A 24,267-nucleotide genomic window follows, 5' to 3' on the forward strand; every position below is an offset into this window, starting at 1 on the left:
AGGCTCCGGACGCGCAGGTTCAGCGGCCATGGCTCACGGGCCCAGCCGCTCCGCGGCCTGTGGGATCTTCCCAGACCAGGGCATGAACCCGCGTTCCCTGCATCGGCAGGCGGACTCTCAACCACTGCGCCACCAGGGAAGCCCTATTTCTTGTTTTTCTTAAAGGATCAGAAACCCCAGACCCATGACCCCTGCCCTTGCCCTTGCCAGGCACCATGGCAATCGCTCTCCCCACATCACACACTGGGCCTTGGAAGCCACTCTAGGAGGGAGGCATTGCCAACACTCCCCTTGGATGTTGGGGACCTGGAGACTTGGGGAGGGGCTGGAGCTGCCTGAGTCCATCCGACACCTGAGAGCGGTGCTGGGGTTCGCAGCCGGGCCATCTGGGTGCCCAGCCCAGGCACTGACTGCTCTGGTCTCCTGTCCACAGGGAGCACCTGTGGTGTCACGATGCTGCCTCTCAGCACCGTCGAGGGCCAGGAAACGGAGGAGGTGCAGACCAAGCCGCCGGAGAAAGGAGGTGAGACACACGTGGGGTGGAAACCTGGGGGCAGGTGGGAGTGGGCAGGGTCTCCAGGGTAAGGCTGATGAGGACAGGTTGGCCCTGAAGACTGATCCCGACCTCAAATATCTCCCGCAGGCTCTTCCTGGGGAGGGGGTGCCTTGAAGGACACCCAGGATGGAACTCCCTGACATCACCTGATGTCAGTGCATCCTGTCACTGCCCTACTCAGAGCTGCAGGGATCTCCTGGGAGCTGAATGAATTTGGGCTCCTTTTTGTGGCCTGGACACCCCTGTTGTCTTACCCCAGCCCCTTCACCCACTGGCATTCCCTGTCTGTTCCCTGTGGACCTTTGGGCTGCGTTTTAATGCATGTCTGCAGGCACTGCTGTGCAACCTCCAACAAGTGTCCTAACTTCTCTGTGCTTTGGTTTCCTCTTCTCTAAAGTGGGATGATGAGAGTAGCCATCTCAGAGAGATATCATGAACAACCAAATAAGCTATGATGTGTAAAATACTTAAATGCGTGCCTGGCACAAGGAACCTACTCCACATATATTAGCTCTTGCCAGTGGTTTCATAAGGAAGATTTTTATTATTACTGAGTTTCTCAAGCCTCAGAGGGCAAGATGGCCTCATGCCTCTTTCCTCCTCCCTCAGTCCTGCTTTCTGAGAACCCTGATGATCCACCAAAGAAGCCCATCAGAATGAAGGGAACAATGTTATTCAGAGTCCTGCCGTTCTGTCCTGTGGTAAGCCTGTTTTTTTCCTCTCTTTGACCAGACTCCTGAGTTCTGAGAGATCCGGAACTTCCTTTGCGCAGCAGAGATCCTTGGGTGGCTGTGTGCCTCTTGTCCCTCCCTCATCCCAGATGTGGTCCCATCCTGTGGGGGACAGTTTTCCTTGAAGATGCTGCCCTCTTTCCTGCCTTCTTTTCTTTCCTAATTCCTGCCTCTGCTCCAATGTCACCTCCTCCATGAAGCCTCCCTTGCTCACTTTTGCCCCATTTCTCTCTAACCCCCTGCCTTCCTGAATTTTCTTCAGAGTAATTAGTGCTACCTGAGAGCATACCTGTATCTGTGTGCTCATCATCTGTGTTCCCTACTAGAGTTGTTCCTGGGGAGCAGCAACGTCCTCTGTTGTTCAGTGGCATATCCCCCTGCCTAGAACAGATGTAACCAGCGTTAGGCACTGTATACACATGGGCTGATTAAGTGAGGGAATGAATTACGTGAGGGTCCCTCCTGCGTAGGCACCTGTGGCTTTGTCCACCTGGACACCATTCCTCCTTCTACTACTAACACCCTTGATTTTTCTTGGGGGACCACCTGCCTCCATACCCTTCAGATGGATCTGATCCCATCCTCAGACCAGCTCCAGGTATGCCCCTGACCAATCAGAGCCAGCAGTGCCAAGGTTCCCCGTGATTGTTCCAGGCTGGGCACGTGACTCAACCTTGGCCAATGAGGTGTCTGCTCTGTCTCTGGGATTCTTAACAGGTGGGAGGGGAGTTTGGAGCAGCCCTGATGGGGAACCATGGGAGCCCCGGGGAGAGGTCAGGGGAGGCTCAGGGTCAGGATGCTCGCAAGAACACATTTCCTATTAGTGCCTGCAGCAGTCCCAGGGAGGACTCTCTAGAAATCTTATTAGAAAAGAATGTAAGAGTCACAGATTTTGCAAAGCAGATCATCCAAATTCACCAATTGTTAATATTTTTCTGTTGGTATGTTTTCTCCTGTAAATATAATATGTATATTATATGTATATAATATGTATGTTATATTTATATGTATATATTCCTCAGTGTATATCACCTTAGAAATAGAATATTCTCTTATATAGTGTGGTTTTGAAGACCAGAGTCACACCCTGCCACATACTAATGATTTTGTTGTTGTCGTATGTTGTTGTTCTTTACCTTCTCCCCCAATGAGATTCAGGGTAGCTATGATCTCTGGAATACCATCTAATTGATGCCGTGTCTTGCATTTGAGCAGGAATTCAGGTATAATTTTCTTCCCTCCAGCACAGTAACCACTAACTGCATGAGTCTACTTCAATATCAATGAATCAATCTTTAAAAAAATTCAAAACACGGTTTCTCCGCCGCTCAGGGCAGGTTTCAGTGGCCAAATGTGGCCAGTGGCTACCGTACTGGACACTGCAGATACAGAACATTGCCATGTCACAGAAGGTTCTGTCTCAGGACTGGGTTAAATATCTTATATTATCAGAATTATCACACAGTGTAGCCACCAGAAAGTGAGGATATGGGCTTGGTGAGAGCTTTTTTATTTTAAGGTTGTTATTTCAAATTTTGTACATAATCAAGACTCAATGGCTATTTTTATATTACACTCTTTCGACTCTCAGGATCCATATCTTCACAAAGTATTTCTTTTTTAAAAGAAAAACAACAAATTGTGTCTGTTCACATTTCTGCTCAAACTGCCCTTTTGCCAGAGGGCAGCTTGGCTTCATCTACTGCAGGAGCTGGCATAGAAAATTCTCTAGGTCAGGAGTGGGCAGACCCTGGCCATCCAGCCACAGCCTGTAGTGTAAATAAGGGCTCATTAGCACAGCCACGTCCATCCTTAGGTAGAGTCTGGGCTGCTTTCCTGCAAAGTCCAGTAGCTGTGGCACAGACCTGATGGTGCACAAAGGCTAAACTGTTCACCATGACATCCTTGACAACAAAGGTGACTGATCTTGCTTTGAATAGATGCCAGACTGAAATCAATATGGGTGAAAGTGTGAGAAATTTAGAAGAGGGAAAACAAACTGCTGTGACTGTGATGCACAGTGTAAAAGATATTTTGTGTTTGGGTCCAGCACACATGTGCTTCTATGTGTACGGCATGTGTTTCTTCATATTCCAGTAAGAAGTTTAAGAAACACTACTTACCCTTATTACCTGAACAACTGATTCTCTTCCACCTAAAACGTGCCATTGGCGACCTTTTATATCGGTTTCTCTAACCAATGAGGATGAGGAGGTCCCCGACCTCCCCCAATAAAGAAATTGAAGGGAACACTCTGAAACCTGTGCTGGTGTCAGAGACCGTTTTAACCACCTGACTAGTGTTTGGGGGTTGGGGGGGTGCGTGACGCTGAGCGACTCAGCTCTGTTCATTCCTCGGAGTTTGTCCACAGATTCCCTGGACATCTTCGGAGCCAGTGCTGCGCGGGCTCCAAGGACAAGCACTGAGCAAGCCCGCCCGCTCCTGCCCAGCGGCACAGCCAGATCCCGGGTCCGGAGGTCAGTCCCGAGGCTGCAGCTCTGAAGCGTCTGCGCCATATGGGCGGGGGCGCAGCGCGGGGCCTCCGCGGGGAGGGCGGCGCTCCCAGGAAGGATGCGCGGGTGAATTCTGGGGAGTGGAGCGCAGGAGCTGCTGCCTGAGAGCACCTGAGACCCAATGGTGCGCGCGGTGGGGCCCCTTGAGGAACCCGCGTCTCCCCTGAGGGCGGTCGGGATGCTCAGGTCCTCGTGAGCCGCGGGGCGACTCCAGGTCCGAGGATTTCTCTGGCCACTGGGAGGAGGGAAGAGTGGAGGGGACAGGGGAGGCTGGGGTGTCAGTAGTAGGGGTGGCGGGGACTCCGTCCAGGACAGGTGGAGGAGGAGCCCGGGTCCTGGTCCTGAGGTTTTAGGGGGCAGGACGGGCAGACGGGGGACTCTGTAGTTGCATGGACGAGGCGGGAGGAATAGGTTTGCTGTGCACACCAGAGAGGCCGGTCGGGTATCAGGGGGTCAGGTAACGAATTCGCTTAATGGAACATAGGAAAATGATTTGGGGGAGAGTCCAGAGGGTAGTTTGGGGGGTCGGAAGGGGCGGGGAGTCCCTCTAGATGGGTTGGGGGTTCACTACGGACGCATAAGAAGGTTAGCAGATGAAAAGGGCTCTTGGAAAACAAGTTTTGAGCCTCCAGTGCTTCTGTGCGCCTGCGGGCTGCGGGTTGGGGCCGGGGGTGTGCTGGGGGCGCTTATCTTAGAGCGGCGGCCTCTGCGTATGGGCCCTGGGTGAGAATGAGCGTGGGCCCTGGGTGTAGGCAGAGGGAAATTATGTTGGAATGGGTGATGTGTAATTTCAGCCTGTGGGTCTGCGTTTGTGGGTGGCTGGAGGGTGTGTGTGTGTGTGTGTGTGAGTGTTTGTGTGTGTGCGCGCGCACGTACGTCCAGGACTTTGTGTGAGGAGGGCATTCAGTACTAACTAGCAGGCCTGCCCACCTGAGTAGCGGGGGTCTCAGAGTTTCCCTGGAGTGTGTCTGCAGGTGTGCTTGTGTCGTCATGCCCTGGTTTCCTCAGTGTTCATCTGAAAATATGTGTTTCCAACAGTGTGTGTGTGTCTATCTGGCTGGGTGTTCCCACAAATTGATGCATCTTGTATTTGCATGATTACGAATGAGAGTCTGTGATTGCATCTTACGCTTCTTAAAAAGGTTTACAGGAAGAGGTGTTGACTCTGATTTTCCAGATAGTATGTTGTCAGTGTGTATGTATGTGTGTGTATTTAATCATATTTAATCTTCATGTTTAATAATTAATTTTACTCATTTTTCTGGAGAGGAAAGCTGACAGCACAAGAGGTTAAAGAACCTCTGAAATGGGGCTTGCCAGGTAAAATACAGGATGCTTACTTAAATTTGAATTTCAGACAAATAATGAATTACCTTTGGGTATAATTATGTCCCAAATATTTCATGGGACTTGGGTATTCTTAAACATAACTTCATATATTAAATAAATGATTTTTATGTAGACATTTACCATGCGGTGATTGGGACCTATCATGCTAAAATATGATTTGCCTATCTCAAATTCAAATCTCAGTTTGCTGTGTATTTCTTGTAATCTTGCTGTTGTTAAATCTGGCGAGCTTGATCCTTGAGCTCTCTCGGCTAGTGACTGGCAGGCTGGAACCCCCCAGTGCACCCTGCAGACACACTGGCCCAAGTCCTGCCCAGGGTAAAGCTGGGGTGGAGACGGGTTCCCAGGACCCCAGAGCTGAGCCTGCTGCTAGGCACCATTGCAGCAGTACTGGCCCCTCCCCAGGGGCTGTGCTGAGGTGTCTGTGGACCGGCCCCCTCGTCTTCACAGCAGTCCTGAGAGGCAGTCACGTGATCATCCTGTACCAGAAGAGGCCCCCAAGGACAGGGAAGAGAGGTCCTGGTCTGAACCATTTGGTCAAGCTGCAATGTAGCCTTAGGGCACAGCTGAAATACAGCACTGGGAATGCTGGCCATGAGCGCACTTATTTAGTGCCTGCTGTATGCCAGACACCAGAGGCCCTTTTGATATAAAGTTAACTGAGCTGCACCTTCAGGCCCCAGCACTTTGTGTCATAATATTTCTATTCTTTTCTTAAAGGGACATGAGACCCAGACATCATTAGCTGTGGTCTTGCCCTTGCCAGGCGCCATGGCAATCGCTCTCCCCACATCACACACTGGGCCTTGGAAGAACACTAGAGGGAGGCATTGCCAACACTCCCCTTGGATGTTGGGGACCTGGAGACTTGGGGAGGGGCTGGAGCTGCCTGAGTCCATCCGACACCTGAGAGCGGTGCTGGGGTTCGCAGCCGGGCCATCTGGGTGCCCAGCCCAGGCACTGACTGCTCTGGTCTCCTGTCCACAGGGAGCACCTGTGGTATCACGATGCTGCCTCTCAGCACCGTCGAGGGCCAGGAAACGGAGGAGGTGCAGACCAAGCCGCCGGAGAAAGGAGGTGAGACACACGTGGGGTGGAAACCTGGGGGCAGGTGGGAGTGGGGAGGGTCTCCAGGGCATGGCTGATGAGGACAGGTTGGCCCTGAAGACTGATCCCAACCTCAAATATCTCCTAGTTGCTCTTCCTGGGAAGGGAGGGCCCTGAGCGGCACCCAGGATGGAACCTCCCTCACATCCCCTCATGTCAGTGGGCCCTGTGTCTCTGCTGCTCAGAGTCTTCAAGGGTGTCTCTTGGGAGCTGGAATCAATCTGGGCTCCATTTTGTGGCCCAGATACCTGCCTGGACTGGCCCTGCATCCAGTTGCCAAGTTAGGAATTGCAGGGTCATTCAGGTGGAAGATGAAGATGGCCTGACACAAGGAGTTGGCAGAGAGGGTTGGCAGGAGTGGGGTGATTCCTGTGAAGCCTGTGGATCCTGCTGGTAGCTTGGACACATGAGTGAGGGCTGTTGGTTTTGTTGTGATGCTTCCTTTCTGAAACATCTTACTTTGCAATAATTTTATATTCACAAGAAGTTGCCATAATAGTACATAGAAGTTCCATGGACTCTTCATCCCATTTCCCCCAGTATCTTTATTTTATATGATGATACTACAACATCAAAACTAGCCCATGGATATTGGCACAATTCATGTGTGTTTTTACTTGTATTTCATCACATCTATAGCTGTGTGTAACCATCATACAAAACAAGATACAGGCCGCTTTTTTAGCTACCTACTCCCTTACCAGAGGTAGCTACTTTCCAGCTTCTTGTCCAATCTTCCAGAATGTTCTATGCCCACTTATACAAACAAGCATGTGTATGTATTTGTTACTATGTATTTATGTCTGATGTACTGTGTGTACTGTATATGCCACTGCCAGTTCCTATTTTGTCTTGTTTCATTTAATTCTGATCTGGCACTTGGTATCTTCCAGTCACAGTCCCAATGCTTTCCAATCACTCATGTTTCACAACTCTGTAAGGACAGTGATTGCCCCATTTTGCAGATGGGAAATCTGAGGGGTGACAAGGATGAATGATTAGCTCATGCTGGGATTTGAAGCGTTTGGCCTCGGGGTCTTTGACTTTAAGCCCTGTGTCCCCTGTCCATCTTGGGGACCCTTATCCACAACATGCCCATTTGTGTTCCAGCTGCCTGGCATTCCATGGTCTGTCTGTCCTGTGTTCTAATTTATTTAACCTGGTTCGTACAGGTGGCCATTTGGGTTATTCCCAATCTTTGAGAATGACAAGTAGAGGTAGGATTATAGTTGGGCCGTATGGCACACAGGGGAGTATAACCATGATAATGTGTTTAAAAATTGAAATAGATGCATCAAAGGGGTGTACATTTGTAATTTTGACAGATTGACTGAATGGTCCTCCATAGAGAGACCAATTTCTATTCCCAGCAGGAGAGTAGGAGTTTCTAAAAAAATATCTGCATTTGTTGGTAGCTTTGAAATATCAGGAGATTTCACTCTAAATCAAGACATCTGTCTTCTGTGGGGAAACTAGACAATTTCCTGCAGAGGCGTCCCCACAGGCAGCTGCATATCAGCCGTCCCTTCCTCCTGGACACGGGCTCCCCAGGGTGCCACCCTCTCCAGAGCCCCTGTTGTCTTACCCCAGCCCCTTCACTCACTGACCTGCCCTCTCTGTTCCCTGTGGGCCTTCGGGACGCAACTTAATGCATGGCTGCAGGCAATGCTGTGCAACCTCCAGCAAGTGTCCTAACCTCTGTGCCTTGGTTTTCTCATCTCTAAAGTGGGATGATGATAGTAGCCATCTCAATTTAGCCATGATGTGGAAAATACTTAAATGCGTACCTGGCACATAGCAAATACTCAACACATGTTAGTTCTTGTCAATGGTTTAATGATGAAGATCTTATTAGTACTGAGTTTCTCCAGCCTCAGAGGGCAAGATGGCCTCATACCTCTTTCCTCCTCTCTCAGCCCTGCTTCCTGAGAACCCTGGTGAGCCGCGGAAGAAGTCCACTGGAATGAAGGGAAGACTGTCATTCAGAGTCCTGCCGATCTGTCCCATGGTGAGCCTGCCTGTGTCCTCCCTTTGACCAGAGGCTCCTGGGTTCTGAGAGGTCAGGTACTTCCACCACCCTCTCTGCACAGCAGAGACCCTTGGGTGGCCAGGTGCCCCTTGTCCCCCCAAGGATGTGGCCCCATCCTGTGAAGGATGGTTTTCCTTGAAGATGCTGCCCTCTTTCCTGCTTCCTCCTCTTACCTAATTCCTGCCTCTGCTCCAATGTCACCTCCTCCATGAAGCCTCCCTTGCTCACTTTTGCCCCAAGCCCCTGCCTTGCTGAATATTTGTCAGATAATTATTGCTACCCGACAGCATACCTTGTATTTGTTTGTTCATTCTGAAGGGGCAGGAACCTGCTCTGTTGTTCAATGACATATCCCCCCTGGGAGAACAGATGTAACCAGCGGTAGGCACTGTACACATGTGGGCTGATTAAATGAAGGAATGAATTAGGGAACGGTCCCTGCTGAGGCAGGCAGCTGTGGCTTTGTCCACCTGGATACCATTCCTCGTTCTTTTGCTAAAACACTTGATTTTTGGGGGAACCATCGGCCTCCATGCACTTTGGATGTGTCTGATCGCATCCTCAGACCAGCTCCAGCTATGCCCCTGACCAATCAGAGCCGGCAATGCCAGGGTTCCCTTTGATTGGTTCCGGGCTGGACACGTGACTCAACCTTAGCCAATGAGGAGTCTGCTCCGTCTCTGGGATTCTTAACAGGTGGGAGGGGAGTTTGGAGGGCCCTGATGGGAAATCAGGGGGGCCGCGGGTAGAGGTCAGGTGAGGCACAGGCGCAGGATGCTCGCAAGAACACCTTTCCTGTTAGTGCCTGCAGCAGTGCCAGGGAGGACTTTTGAAGAGGTTTTCTTTTTTGTTTGTTTTTTTTTTTTTGCGGTAAGCGGGCCTCTCACTGTTGTGGCCTCTCCCATTGCGGAGCACAGGCTCCACACGCGCAGGCTCCGCGGCCATGGCTCACGGGCCCAGCCGCTCCGCAGCATGTGGGATCTTCCCAGACCGGGGCACGAACCCGTGTCCCCTGCATCGGCAGGCGGACTCTCAACCACTGCGCCACCAGGGAAGCCCCTGAAGAGGTTTTCTTATTCGGAATTAGTGTGAGAATCAACGACTTTATAAAAAGAGTACAAAGGTCATCCAGATCCACCGATTGTTAACGCAATTTCTATTTGCATGTTTTCTCTAATATGAATGTATATAATATATGATGTTGATGGTGCTCAACATCCTGCAATGTACAGGATGCCGCCCTTCCCCGAAAGAATGATCTGACCCCAAAATGTCATTAGTGTGAAACTAATGTTCTGTTCTTTCTTCTCTGTTCGCTTTCCTTCCAGCCAAGTGTTTGCTTCACCTATTACTTGGAACCGGATGACTCTGACTCTGATTCCCAATTTCCTCCTGAACCTTCGAAACCTGACCCAAATTGCACCTTTGTTCCTCTGCCTGTGTTAGAGTTTCGTGAGATCAAGGTGTGTGAATGTCCCCTGTGCTGTCTCAGCTTTGTCACTGCTTCCTAATACCTGAGCTCCCTCTGCTTCCTGCTCTTGACTCAGCACCCTGGAATCATGCATGCTGGGCTACTGTGATGTAAAATCCCCAAATACAGCCGCTTAAATAAACCGAACTTGATGTCTCTCTCATGATTGTGGTCTGTGTGTAAAACTCCCAGGGCTGGGGTGTTGCATCCCCGTGGAGTTGGGCAGCCAGGGTCCTTTGACCTTGGTGCTCTGTGCCACGTGGCTGGAGAGGGCTCACCCCCCACATCCTGTCCACAATGTGGCTCAGGGGAAGGGGGAGGGGAAGACGGAAGGGGAAGACACACTTCAGTCCTTCAAAGGGCAACTCCTACAAGATGCCCAGATCACTTTTCCTTAAACCTCATTGGCCAGAGCATAGTCACATGACCACATCTAGCTGCAAGAGATGCTGGGAAGTGCAGTCCTTAGCTGGGCAATCCTGTGTCACCTAATAGCTTCTGTTATTACAGCAAAGGAGAATGGATACTGTGTCCACCACTGACCAGGTCTGTTATGTTAATTTAGCCCCGGCACCAGGCTGTGATGAATACATGAGTGAATAAATGTACTCTTCAATACTGTATCTCTCTCCCATTGACTAGGATCTCCTCCATTTTTACACAAATGTTTAGAATGATGAACCTTCGAGCACTGACCATGTGGTAGGCACTGAGCTAATGTCTTTACACATTTTGATCCACTTAATTCTCACAACCATATGGCTGGTTCTGTTATTATCCATCTTTCCAAGATAAGAGAACAGAGGCACAGAGAGTTCATGTCACTTGCTTTAGGTCACACAGATCATAAGTAGCCAAGCCAAGATTCAAGCCCAGAGAGGCTGGCTCCAGAGTCTGTGCCAAAAACCACAAAGTAGAAGTTGTCGACTGAAGTAAAAATGCACAACATGAGAGGGGTGGATTTCAATTTTACTTGGGGACTTACTGAGGATTAGAACCAGCAGACAGCCTCTCAGAGAGCTCTGAGGAACTGTTCCAAACGGTAGGTAGGAGGTCAGTTTCTGTGTGATTTTGGAGAAGGGGTCCATGCAATCAAGCACACATCTCAGCACAAGGTTCCTGTTGGTCATGAAGAACAGACATCTCAGTCAATGATTTTAGTGCTTTTCTAAGTATGGGAAGATGCAAGAACCTTGATTCATAATATTTTCTCCTGAAAATATCTAATTATCTGAGGGCCATTTCTGCCACTTTTCCCAGAGCATAGAATGCCTCACCCGGATCTTCACTCTGAATTCCTTTCAGGGTGAACTGCAGGTAGGACTGGAGAGTGGGGAGCATCCTTTAGTTGGTAAATTTTAGAAGCAACAGCCACAAGGGGTCGTGGAGGTGTCTCTGCTGAGGTTTCTGAGCTCCTCCAGATGCCTGGTGGACGCTGGTCCTCAGCTCACCTAGGCTGGCTTCTCTTGGGGGACTGGGGAGACCTGGCCCTGCTCTAGGTATCTTTCATCCTCCAGCAGGCTTGCCTAGGCATGTTCGTCCCCACGCAGTGTTCAGGGCACAAGAGAGAAACCAATAACAGTTTCTCAAGCACTTTTCAAACTTCTTCTTAAGTCACATTTTGCCAGGATCCCATTGGCCAAAGCAATTTTCATGGCCAAGCACAGATTCAGAACAGGAGGGCACTGCACACTTAAATGTCAGATGGTATGGACATGGGGCCATCTACCACAATGCAATTCTGAACACATTCCCAACTTCCAGTGGATTTCCATGTCCTCTCCTGGGCCGCGTGGGAGACCAGTCCCTTGGTGAACAAGGATGCTGTCTGGCGGTACAGGAATCAGTGATCTTCAAGGACGTGGCCATGTCCTTCACCCAGGTCCTGCTGGAGCTGGCTCAGAAGGACCTGTACAAGGACGTGTTACTTGACAACTGTGGGAACCTGAGCTCCGTGTGTAAGGATGGCCTCCCCCAGTTCAGATAGGGCTCACCAGAGCTTGGTGGTCTGGTGATTCCAAAAGTCTATAAAGTTTCCAGAAGACACGGATGAGCTCCAGCCCAGGACTGGCCTCTAGCACTGGGGTTTGGATGGTGTTGGCTCTGCTCCTGGTCTCAAAACAGCTTCCAGGAGCCCCAGGAGCACCAGTGTTCTAATTCACTTGCAACAGGAATGGTAGACTATTTTGGTGCTTATATTCCCCCCAGGAGTCTGGCCTGATCTGATTGGACCTGGCTTCATCACATGACCACAACTAACCAATTACAGTGGCCAGAGAGATGAGCTATGAGCTGATTGGCTGATGTACGCAATGGGGTGGGCTCTGCTGCCTGGGAACTACTTGGATCTCCATCCTTAGAAATTTGAGCTGGTGGGGTGGAAGGTGTGGGTAGGTCAAGGTGGATGTGGAGGCTGGGGAGGGAGTTTCCCCACGTTCTCTCTGGAGGTCCTTTTTTTATCACATGGTTGGTCTTCTTTCTATGCAAACATTTGGTCTGGGTTGCATGCTGGGAGGTATCTCACTCTTCTTTCCTTCTTTGGAGCAGGGCATCAGGTTTTCAAACCAAAGTTGACCACCAGGTTGGAGCAAGGAGATGATACTGGTGTCGGGGAGAGAGATGTCCCCGGAGCCACCCAGCGAGGTGATGTGGAATCAACGTGAGACACACCTCCACATGTGAGCAGGAGAGAGAGCACTGCAATCTCCATGGGAAATCCTCCCTATACGCCCCTGGGGAGGTGGGACTAGTCTGCAGGACAAGTTTCCTTCCAGAATTGCTTTTCCATTCCTCCAGCCCGAGAGACTCTTCCACTCTCACGTTCTCATCCCCACCCTTCTTCCTTGTCCTGCATCCTCTGTATCAGACTCCTTGGGTGGCAAGCGAAAGAAACCCTGACTCAGGGCCTTGGCACTGGCTGTTTCCTCCATCTGCAGGGCCCCTGCTCCAGGGTTTTTCTGCTGCTGCTTCAGCCAGCATCTTTTAATTTTCCTCCTTGTATGCATGTATTGGTGCCTTCATAGTTTAAAAGATATTTATGGCAGTTCTTTCGTGCTGGTTGGTTTTAAGATTATCACCAGTTTCCAGCCCTCTGTTACTTAGGAAGGCATCCACCCATTTCTGAGTAGTAAAATGATCACCTATCAGCTTCTTCACCTCAAGAATATAGGAGAATATATAGAGAGTTTTCTCGTTCAGATAATACACACATTTCATAAGAATCCCAAATAGTAACAAGGTGTATTCATTATAAAAACAAACAAACAAACAACCTCTTTCTCACTCCAGCTTCTACTTCTGAAGTTGTAATTTTGTTGATATTTACAACCTATCCAGCTTGAGATATTTCTATAAATTAAAGTTTTGCCTTCCAAAACCAGATTCCCGTGGTACAAGCACACATCCATCAGAATGACTAGAGGAGAACTAGGAGAGTTGGTGAGGCTGTGGAACCCCGGAACTCTCATGCATTGTTGTGGAAGGGTAAATTGGTGCAGCTCTTCAGAAGAGAAAACTGGTGGCCGGCGTCTAGGAGAATTGCACCTATACATGCTCCGATCCGAATAACTCCACAGTGTGGCTGGGGGTCACTGTGTGTCTGATGATTCTACAGCCCCCTACCCCACCCCCCTCCCCGTGACCCGGGCATCCAGGCTGTTGTGTCTCTGCTGCTCAGAAGCATAACCTGCGGCTCTTCCCTGTCAACCCGCACCTCCCTTCTCCTGGAAGACCTGGTCCAGGACAGGGTCCAGGTGGGGCGAGCGGGAGGGGCGCTGTGGGGAGGATGGCTATTTGAGGCCCAGCTGGAACGCCCAGAAACAGAGACAGTGAGGTAGGGACGCTGGGGTCAAAGAGGAGGTGCAGGACCAGGATTTCCAAACCCCAGTAACAATAAGTTGTAGCCAGCATGACACTTTGTATACTTTGTTTCAGGGATTGTTTCAGTCACTCGACCTGAGTATCTATGTGGACAGGGGAGGGGCAGTGGTCGTGAGCGGCTCCTTTCGCGCCTTTGTCCTGCGCGTCCCCGGGCACGTTTTCTGGACCCCCTGCAGGATGCCAGGGACCAGCACTGAGCTAGCCCGTCCCGCCCCGGCCCCCTGGGAAGCCCGCGCCAAGTCGCAGCCCGGGAGGGGAGGGCAGTCCTGCCGCTGCAGCTCTGAAGGGTCTGCGTGTGCTCGGGGCTGGAGGGCTGATGGGGGTCGGGGCGGCAGTGGGATTGCGCTGAGGGGCTGCAGAGGGAAGGGGAGGAGGCTCCCTGCGAGCGCGCGCCGAGTGCGTTCAGGGTCTGGGCGGCTCAAGGGGCGCTGCCTGGGAACGCGGGACCCGTGTGGCGGGCGTGCCGGGTAGTCACGTTGAGGAGCAGGGAGTCACCCCAGGAAGGCCAGCAGTTCTTGGACCAGCTGAGCGCACAGGCGACTCTGATTCTCGTGGATTCCTCCTGCCACCTAGAGGAGAGAAGACTGGAGGGACAAGACAGGACGCTGGGTCCAGCAGGGAGGGTCAATGGGGGCTCTGTCTTCCTGACTGGTGGGGAGCACGGGTCCAGGGGGTATGGGGACAGCGACAGGGACAGTGATACAGGGAATCTGAAGCCCCAGAGAGGAGGTGAAGGAAGCCATCTCCTGATACTCACCCCCTAATAACAATAAAATTGTAGCCAACCCATAAATTGCCTGTACAGGTCTCATACACTCTTTCAATCACTTGACATGTGATGTGGTTCAGGATACCCTACCCCTAAATGTGGCACCTGGCATATTGAAGCTGAAGGGGTTTGAGAAAACAGCCAAAGCAGGAAATTCACTCTCCTTTCCCCTTCTTCCCTGAAACAGGTCATAAACCCTCATGGGAGACATGCCCTCCCTATACCAGGAGGAAAGGGGCATCCTTAGCTCCAAAGAAAAAGGAACGCTTCCAAGAAGAATCCTAACACACAGGCCTTGCTAAGTTTCCATCAGGTCATTACACTTACCTCCTATTCCTTAACCTATTATAGTCTTCCACAGCTGTCCACGCCCTATCAAACTTAGCATAAAATACTCAAGTCTGTTTCTTTGGGTCTTCATTTCCTTAGGAAGGCTCTTCTGTCATGTAAAAGTTATATTAAAACAACTTGTAAGCTTTTCTCCTGTTAATCGTCTTTGTTAGTTAACTTTCAGACCCACCCAGGGACCATAAGAGGGTAGAGGAAAAAATTTTCCTCCACTATGCATGTATTTAATCATATCTGATTCTTATATTTAAGAAGTTACTGTCCTTTCATTCTGGAGGGACAAACTGAGGCTCAGAGAGTTTAAATGACCTCTGAGTTGTAGATTTCCAGATAAGGAGGGCACTTTTGGGGAATCCCCCCACCAGGAGTTTGTGAGTTCCGACTTTGTGAGACTAGGCTTGACTCTGCAAGAGTCTGCACGTGTATACCTCAAAAGTCATCGCCAAATCTCAGGTCATAGGTTTTTCCCTTATGTTTTCTTCCAGGAGTTTTCAAGTTTTGGTTTTACATTTAGGTGTGTGATCCAATTTGAGTTAATTTTTGTGATGGGTATAAGGTCTGTGTCAAGAAATATTAACCATTATGTCATCATCATCATCACTACCATGAACATCATTATGCATAAAATAATTATTGTGCATGTTTCAGTATGCTTTCCCCACATATCTTGAGCCCCTGCCCGATAAATATTCTTTAGTTAAATACAAATGGCTCCTAAACACAGGAAAACATGTTCTACCTTGCTTATGAAAAAAGAAACATAAACTAGAACTGCCTTGAGTTTCTCAACCTTGGTTTTGGAAAATTTGAAAAAGCATCATATAATACTGAGAATGCAGGTTTGCTCACACAAGCTGTTGGGGGTCTAAGCTGCAACATTGTCTATGGAACGCAATTGAGAAATCTCTATCAAAATGACACACACATGTGCACTTTGCCTCAGCGATTCCACTCCAGGGGATTTATCTTCCTAGCAGATTTACACACCGTGGAATCGCTGAAGGTCAAAGTTATGCACTGAATACTGGTAGCAAAGGGCTGGAAACAACTCAACCACCCAGTAGTCAGCAATGGGTTAAATAAATCAAGTCACAACTATACAACAGAATCCAAACAGCTGTTCAGAAACAGTGAGCAATTTCTCTTTGTACTGATATGAAAAGCTCTCCGAGGTATACTGGTAAGTAAAATTGAAGGCACAGAATAGTGTGCAAAGTCTCCCACCTTTTGTATAAAAAAGGGAGGAAATAAGACCATGAGTATTTTTGCAAACATAAAAATATATGTATTATCTTTGGAAAAATATATAATTATACGTAATAGTGAATCTATGTATCATAATGATAGGTGTATTATATATTACTTAAGTACACATTTTATGTTACAGTATATATCATATTGTGCAAGTGTCATACATTGTATTATATCTTTACATTTTAAATTTATTTATAAGATACATATTATATATTTTTTTCATATTTTATATTTTAAAATATATTTATTTGTATTACAGATATATATGTGCAGAATATATATTATAGTATAGATACATGTTTATAATATATATCAATGATAACCAGATGCATCTGTGTGTATAACGCACAAATGCATATACATATATATCTACTTATATATACATAAAGAAATTGTGGAAGGACGCTGAAAACATTCATGCTTTCATAATTATTCAATATAATTATTCATAAATATTTAAATAATTGCACTGGTTACCTGGTTGTATGTGGTTTATGGCATTAAAAATTTGGTGGGTGAACACCACACACAAAAATAAACTCAAAATGGATTAAAGACCTAAATGTAAGGCTAGACACTATAAAACTCTTAGAGGAAAACATAGGCAGAACATTCTATGACATAAATCACAGCAAGATCTTTTTTGACCCACCTCCTAGAGTAATGCAAATAAAAACAAAAATAAACAAATGGGACCTAATGAAACTTAAAAGCTTTTGCACAGCAAAGGAAACCATAAATAAGACGAAAAGACAACCCTCAGAATGGGAGAAAATATTTGCAAATGAAGCAACTGACAAAGGATTAATCTCCAAAATTTACAAGCAGCTCATGCAGCTCAATATCAAAAAAACAAACAACCCAATCCAAAAATAGGCAGAAGACCTAAATAGACATTTCTCCAAAGAAGATATACAGATTGCCAACAAACACATGAAAGAATGCTCAACATCACTAATTATTAGAGAAATGCAAATCAAAACTACTATGAGGTATCACCTCACACCAGTCAGAATGGCCATCATGAAAAAATCTACAAACAATAAATGCTGGAGAGGGTGTGGAGAAAAGGGAACCCTCTTGCACTGTTGGTGGGAATGTAAATTGATACAGCCACTATGGAGAACAGTATGGAGGTTCCTTAAAAAACTAAAAATAGAACTACTATACGACCCAGCAATCCCACTACTGGGCATATACCCTGAGAAAACCATAATTCAAAGAGTCATGTACCACAATGTTCATTGAAGCTCTATTTACAACAGCCAGGACATGGAAGCAACCTAAGTGTCCATCGACAGATGAATGGATAAAGAAGATGTGGCACATATATACAATGGCATATTACTCAGCCATAAAAAGAAACGGAATTGAGTTATTTGCAGTGAGGTGGATGAACCTAGGGTCTGTCCTACAGAGTGAAGTAAGTTAGAAAGAGAAAAATACCGTATGCTAACACATATATATGGAATCTTAAAAAAAAAATGATTCTGAAGAACCTAGTGGCAGGATAGGAATAAAGATGCAGACATAGAGAATGGACTTGAGGACACAGGGAGGGGGAAGGGTAAGCTGGGATGAAGTGAGAGAGTGGCACGGACTTATATACACTACCAAATGTAAAATAGATAGCTAGTGGGAAGCAGCCACATAGTACGGGGAGATCAGCTCGGTGCTTTGTGACCACATAGAGGGGTGGGATAGGGAGGGTGGGAGTGAGATGCAAGAGGGAGAGGATATGGGGATATATGTATATGCATAGCTGATTCACTATGTTATACAGCAGAAACTAACACACCATTGTAAAACAATTATACTCCAATAAAGATGTTAAAAAAAATTGGTGGGTGGCACACACACACACACACACACACACACAACACAAACGGTGAGCAGACTTTCCACTGCATACTGCTTATTTAATTAAAAAATTTTAAACCATGTGTTAACTATTGAAAAAATTACTAAAGCATTGACAGGAAGCAGGTCTTCCGTTCCCTCCAATCCAGCCTGGTTCTCGCGCGCCCCCCAGCGGAGCCGGCCGGAAGCGGCCTGCGTTTCCCGCGCGGCCCTCCGACCGCCGCACAAGGCGCACGCGCAGACCGCACACAGCGCATGCGCCGCGGGTTTGGGCGCCAAGTCCGAGGCCGACGTTTACAGTCAGGCGGCGGCGGCGGGCTGGCAAGGTGAGTTCGCGGTGTCCCGGGCCGGACACTGCGGGAGGTACGTGGGGGCGCGGAGCGGGCAGTGGAGGCGCGGGCCTACCTGAGGCGACGCTGGGGCGGCCGGGCACCTTCACTGGGAAGTCGACGGGAAAGGAGGCGCTAAGTAACGGCCCTGAGGGGAAGAGGCGGGAGGCCGCGCGGGCGGTGGTCGGCTCTGAGGAGGACGCGGCGGCCTCCCTGCCCCTCAGGCCTCGGCCTCCTGCCAACGCCCTCCTCGGCCAGAAGGCTTTCCGGCCTGGACGGGTCCGCCCGCCCCCGCCCTCCCCCAACAAACACCCTCCTTCCCCCTTGAGGACCTTCGTCCATCCCCTCCAGGGTACCCCTCCCCTTCGAGGACCCACCCTCCCCCCAGAACCCCTCCTTCCCCCTTGAGGACCCCCGCCCTTCTCCTCAAGGACGCCACCCCAACCCTCCCCCCCAGTACACCCTTCTTCCCTCTTGAGGACCCCCACCCTCCCCTGCGAGTATCCCCCAGCCCTCCCCCTCCAGGACCCCTGCCTTCCTCCTCAAGGACCCAACCCTGGCCCTTCCCTCGCTAGAACACCCTCCTTCCCCTTGAGGATCCCCCTGCCCTCAAGGACCGCCCTCCCTTTTGAGGACCCCCCCAGTCACTTTCCCTCCCCCCGCCGTAGGCCCCCTCCACTCCGCAGCCAGACCCCACGCCCCCTTAAGCCCCCACCTCTCCCCCAAGGACCGGCTCCCATATTTGGCCCTGCCTTTGTCCCGCCCGTCTGCCCTGTCCCTAACTGTCTCCCAGCTCCACCCCCTTTATCTCCCTCAGCTCAGCTCCTTCGTTCGGTCCCCCCACCCCTGTCCCGCCCTTCCTCTCCGTGTTTTTGCCCCGTGCTCTGGCTCCACCTCTCCTCCCCAGTCCCTTACCTGCCCTCTACCTCAGCCCCACTCTGCGTCTGGCCCCTCCGCCTTGGCCCTGCCCCTCCTTCCTGCTCCCCCCATCCCGGTCCCACCCCTCCTCTCCGTGTCCCCCGCTCTGTCCTGGCTCTGGACCCGTCCCTCTCCTCAGCCCTGCCTCTCCCTTCTGCTGCTCCTTTACCTGGGTCCCGCCCCGGCACGCGCCTCCCTTCCCAGACGGGCAGCTCTCTTCTGTGCTTCCTCTTCGGCTCGCCCCGCTCCTCTTCTGCGCTGCCCCTGCGCTCGCCTTCCTTGCTTTGCTCCCGTTCTCTTGCCTCAGCACCCCTCTTCTGTTTGCTCCCTTCAGCCCCTGCTTTCTCCTCCCACCACAGCCTCTGCCCACCTGGGGTCTCTTGGTCTCCGCCCCCTTCTCCCGACACTCGCATCCCCATTTCTCTGGAAGTTCTTCCCGACTCAGAAATCAAGCAACCTACCATCATCACTCATACATTTTTTTTTAGGAACTCTTGAGCTTTTTTTTTTTTTTTACTGTTTAACATATTAGCTGCTTTTCTCACTACCTTCTAACATGCTTTCCTGGAGAACCGGGTGGGGGGGGCGGGGGTGAGATAGAAGGGGCTATTTGGGTAGAAAGGATAGAAAGTATAAATACTACCTTTCTCCTTTCAGGAAATTTACTTGCTGCCCTGTTTCGTTTCAAAATTCATAATATTTGTGCATTAAATTACATAATACATCTATTTTCGTCTTACTATAAAACATGTTTCTTAATAGTAGACTTAAAAATTGATTCTTCAGGATGGTATGCCTCGTGATTTTCAGCTCCCACCTTATTTAAACCTTACAGCAACATGAGAAAAAAGGTGTTTCTTCTTTTTCCTTATTTTCACAGATGAGAGAAGCTAAATTTATTTATTTATTTTTATTAATTAATTAGTTAATTTTTGGCTGCGTTGGGTCTTTGTTGCTGCACGTGGGCTTTCTCTAGTTGTGGCGAGCAGGGGCTACTCTTGGTTGCGGTGTGCGGCCTTTTCATTGCGGTGGCTTCTCGTTGCGGAGCATGGGCTCTAGGTGCGCGGGCTTCAGTAGTTGTGGCACATAGGCTCAGCAGTTGTGGCTCGTTGGCTCTGGAGCGCAGCCTCAGTAGTTGTGGCGCACAGGCTTAGTTGCTCCGCAACGGACCAGGGCTGGAATCCATGTCCCTTGCATTGTCAGGTGGATTCTTAACCACTGCACCACCAGGGAAGTCCCGAGAAAAGCTAAATTTAGAAAGATGCTACTAATTACCCACGTTTCCACATCATTTTGTGTACATGGCTAATGTTCCAAAATAAAGAAACCATTTACTTCCCGTATGTCAAGTAAATATTTAATAATGAATGTTTAAAGTGGAAACGAAATTATTCTTCTAAGGAACTTTTTGGTGAATGGAGAAATCAGAAGTGCAATTATGAATTATTTTTAAAATAATCGAAACACAAGTGGTGACATCCCTAAATTTTGATATATAACCAAAATTAACAGCTTTCAATAGTCAAGAAAGAATGAAATAAATTAGGCATTTGTTTCAGGAGATTCCCAAAGTCCCACAAACAAACTGATAAAACTCTAAAGGAACCAGGAGTAAGAAAATAATAAAGATAAGTGAAACTAATACATGAGAAAACAAAAATAATGGCATTGGAAGTAGCAGCTGGTACTTGGGATGAGTGACAATAATGAAAAAAACAATAGCAGTAATTAACAAAAAAGACAAACTAGGAATAAAGCAACATTGATTAGAGACAGGATAAAGTTGTGTACTTAGTAGATTTCAAATTCTCAATCATGTGTTAATATATTTCAACTTCAAGCAAATGGATGATTTTCCTGGAAAAGTATTTTTTTAAAAATTGGATTCAAGAAATAGAAAACCTGAGCAGACCAGTGAGCATTACAAAGCACCGAACAAAGTCATTAATTGGTTGACATCAGAGAGCCTTTTGCCCAGATGGTTTTAGTGGTATCAGGAGTTAAAAAATAAAGTTTGAGTAAAAAAATGTTAGGAAGAAAAACAATGTGCCAAGAACTACTGAGGTATGTGGTTAAAAGTTGGATGATAAGGGATGTAGGCTTAGGATAAGACTGAGCTCCAAAAGATAAATATTTAAGGGAAGCAGAATCAAGAATTTATGTAAAAGAGAGAAAAGGAGGGATGCTGTGGGTGCCCTCTGAGAAGACAGAACCATGAGCTTCTTTTCAGTACCTGTGGCCTGAAGGGCCTTGACTGTTCAAGGTCTTGCTTTCCCTCTTTGGGCCAGGAGAAAGGATTGTGACTCTCTGCTCTAGCTTTGGACCTGGCTAGTCTTGGGAGGCAGGCTGGCAGGATTTCACAGTCATTTCCACTACTCCTTTCTCAGGATCCTTCCCTGGAGGCTGCAGACCTAGAAATTCAATTCAGGGGAGCCTCATACATCCCAAGAAGGAAGCGATAGCAAATTTAATAGTTGATGGTAGGTGGGAAAGTTTTTAGAAAAAATTATACTCTTCTCATACCTTATCCCAGACTAAATTCCAGCTAAAGAATTAAAATGAAATGTTTAAATAAAGAAATAAGAAAATATATTTAAATATTTAACTGATCTCTGAATGGGTAGTGATAAATTGGACTTTGAAATATTAAAATTCTATGAAGACTAAAGAGAAAGTGTGGCATGGTTGGAATTTTTTTTTTAAGCAAATAGGTCAAAGAGTGAATATCCTTTATTTATATGGAGCCTTTACCAATCAGCAATAGGAACACCCTGGTGGAAAAAGGGCAAAGGATAGGAGCAATGTATAATTGGCCAATAAATCTGAAAAAAGTAGTAAGCTCTATTATTAGTCAAAGGAAATGCAAAATTAAAGAATAAAATATATCTTTCATTTGTCTTATTGGCAACAGATTTTGAGAAGTGATAATGTTCTTGGCTGGCAGAACTAGTTACATAATTTGCAGGGTGGAGTGCAAAATGAAAAAGTGGGGCCCCTTGTTTAAAATATGGGAAGTCTCAAGACAGCAACAAGAGGGCATTAAATTAAGCTTGAGCCCTTCTGAGGCTCTGTGACTGCACTGGTTACATGCCCATGAAGCTGGCCTATTGACATGCAAGTTGGGTATGTAATCTTATATATTGAGATTGGAAGAAGAAATTGGTGGAAGCCTTTGGGAGGAAAATTTGGCAGATTGTGTTAAGAACTTTTTTAAAAGTTCATACCCTTTGTCCAGGTAATTTCGCTTTTAGGAATCTGTCCTAGAAGGGAAATATCAGAGATGTGGACAAATACTTAGTTTCAGTGGTGTTCACGCATTATGATTTATAATAATGAAAAACAAAAATGCCTTCAAACGGAAAAACTGCTTGTCGTATAAATCACAGGTACATGTTTTTTAGTGGAGAGGAGAAAAGAAAAAAGGAAATGTTTCCCCCAAGTGGCAATTTTGTTCATGATTTCACAGAGTGCAAATTTTATAGAAGAAAAGTATTTTTTATTTTCCTGATCATAGAAGATAGAAGGTTCATTGTAGGACATTTGAAATTAGGAAGTAGTTTTGAAGGAGAAAGTATAAAATCACCAGTAAAAATAATTTGTAGTCTCACTGCTCATAGATAACCCCCTTGGTGCGGTATTTTGGTTTACTTTCCAGTTTTTTTCCCCTGTGCTTTATATGGTTGAGTATACATTCTATATTCAAGTTTGTTTCCTGCTTTTTCACTTAATATTACAACCTAGATATTTCCCCACGACTATAACACAGCTAAAAAATTTTTAGTCAAATATAATACAGAAAAAGGCACAAACCATTAGTATATAGCTCAGTTTTCACAAAACGAATACACTGTGTCCATGTCATGAGCTCGTGGATTAAGAAAATAGACCATTACCAGCTTTCTGGAAACGTCTTATGTTGTCCCCTCCCAGTCATTACCACTGCCCCCCGAATCTCAGTCCCAACTGTTACCACCATTCTGACTTCTAACACTTTGGACTTGTATTGCTTGTTCTTGACCTGTGTACAAATGGACTCATAATGTGGACCTTTTTTTGAGCCTGGTTTCTTTTACTCAACAGCAAGATGCATCCATATTCTCAATCCTGTTTGGAATTCTACTGTTATGAATATACCATTCTACTGTGGTTCCGTCTCCTCTCAGACACTTAACTATCATCTGATTTTTTCACTTTGAACATTTTAGAGGGTGTGTAGTGATATCTCATTGTGGTTTTAATTCAGGTTTCTCTGATAACTAATGAAGTTGAGCCCTGTTTCGTATATTGATGGCCATTTAGCTGTCTTCTTTTGTGCAGTACCTGGTCAGATCTTTTAACCTTTTTGCTCTTGTTTTGTTTGCCTTTTTCTTACTGATCTGTATGATTTCTTTATATATTTTGCATATGAATCCAGTTCTTTGTAGGACGTATGTTTTGTAAGGATCTTTCCTCATTCTGTATTAACTCATTTAAATTCACTTTTTAAAGTGACATTCTTCTGTGAGTCATCAGTTAGTTCAGCTCATTGTGGTTTGGGGTTCAAGCCTCTTTTCCCTTCACTGCCATTTCTGAAATTTTTCTAGCCTGCACCTGTGAATCTTCTAGACCTGGTACTGTGGCTTAGGCAGCATCCTGTCTGTAGATGTGCAAATCTATGTGAATGTTCCTTTAGACATTTGTGTGGAAAAAGCTAACTTCCTTTGCTTCACATAACCTCTGCTGTCCAGTCCTAACTGTGGAAGCCATTTGTGAGTCTCTCTGTGTAATTTCTGCAATCCTGAGGTTTCTGAATCCTTTCTTCATCTGGTACAACTCTGCGCACCATCTTCCACAGCAGTGTATTCTGAAGCAGCCTGCCTTTTAGAGTATTTCCATCCTTTGAAGGGCCAAGCTGTAAAGATGCTGCACATGACAGAGGTTTTGGATATCTTGAGGAATCCCCAGCTCATTCATCTACGTGATCAAGAAAAAAATCCAGAAACCATCTGCATAAGAAACCCAGGGGCTCTGAAAGTTTCTCACCAAAAGTTTAGGCATTTTCAATACCTGTCAGTGACTGGGCCTCACCAAGCTGTGAGCCAAATCCAGGAGCTCTGCTGTCAATGGCTGCAGCCAGAGACCCACACCAAGGAGCAGATGATGGAGCAACTGGT

At 47.4% G+C, this 24,267-nt stretch overlaps 1 protein-coding gene across 1 annotated transcript; it reads left to right on the forward strand.

Annotated features, from left to right (window-relative positions):
• The first annotated feature begins 453 nt into the window (after positions 1 to 453).
• On the forward strand, positions 454 to 9,797 carry LOC132479731 (uncharacterized). Its single transcript, XM_060083248.1, has 6 exons — positions 454 to 523; positions 1,166 to 1,257; positions 3,659 to 3,764; positions 6,138 to 6,227; positions 8,174 to 8,265; positions 9,615 to 9,797. The coding sequence occupies exons 1-6, from the start codon at positions 454 to 456 to the stop codon at positions 9,795 to 9,797; spliced, it is 633 nt and encodes a 210-aa protein (XP_059939231.1).
• The last annotated feature ends 14,470 nt before the right edge of the window (positions 9,798 to 24,267 follow it).

Source organism: Mesoplodon densirostris, chromosome 19 (genome assembly GCF_025265405.1).
Source record: "Mesoplodon densirostris isolate mMesDen1 chromosome 19, mMesDen1 primary haplotype, whole genome shotgun sequence".
NCBI classification, from domain to species: domain Eukaryota; kingdom Metazoa; phylum Chordata; class Mammalia; order Artiodactyla; family Ziphiidae; genus Mesoplodon; species Mesoplodon densirostris.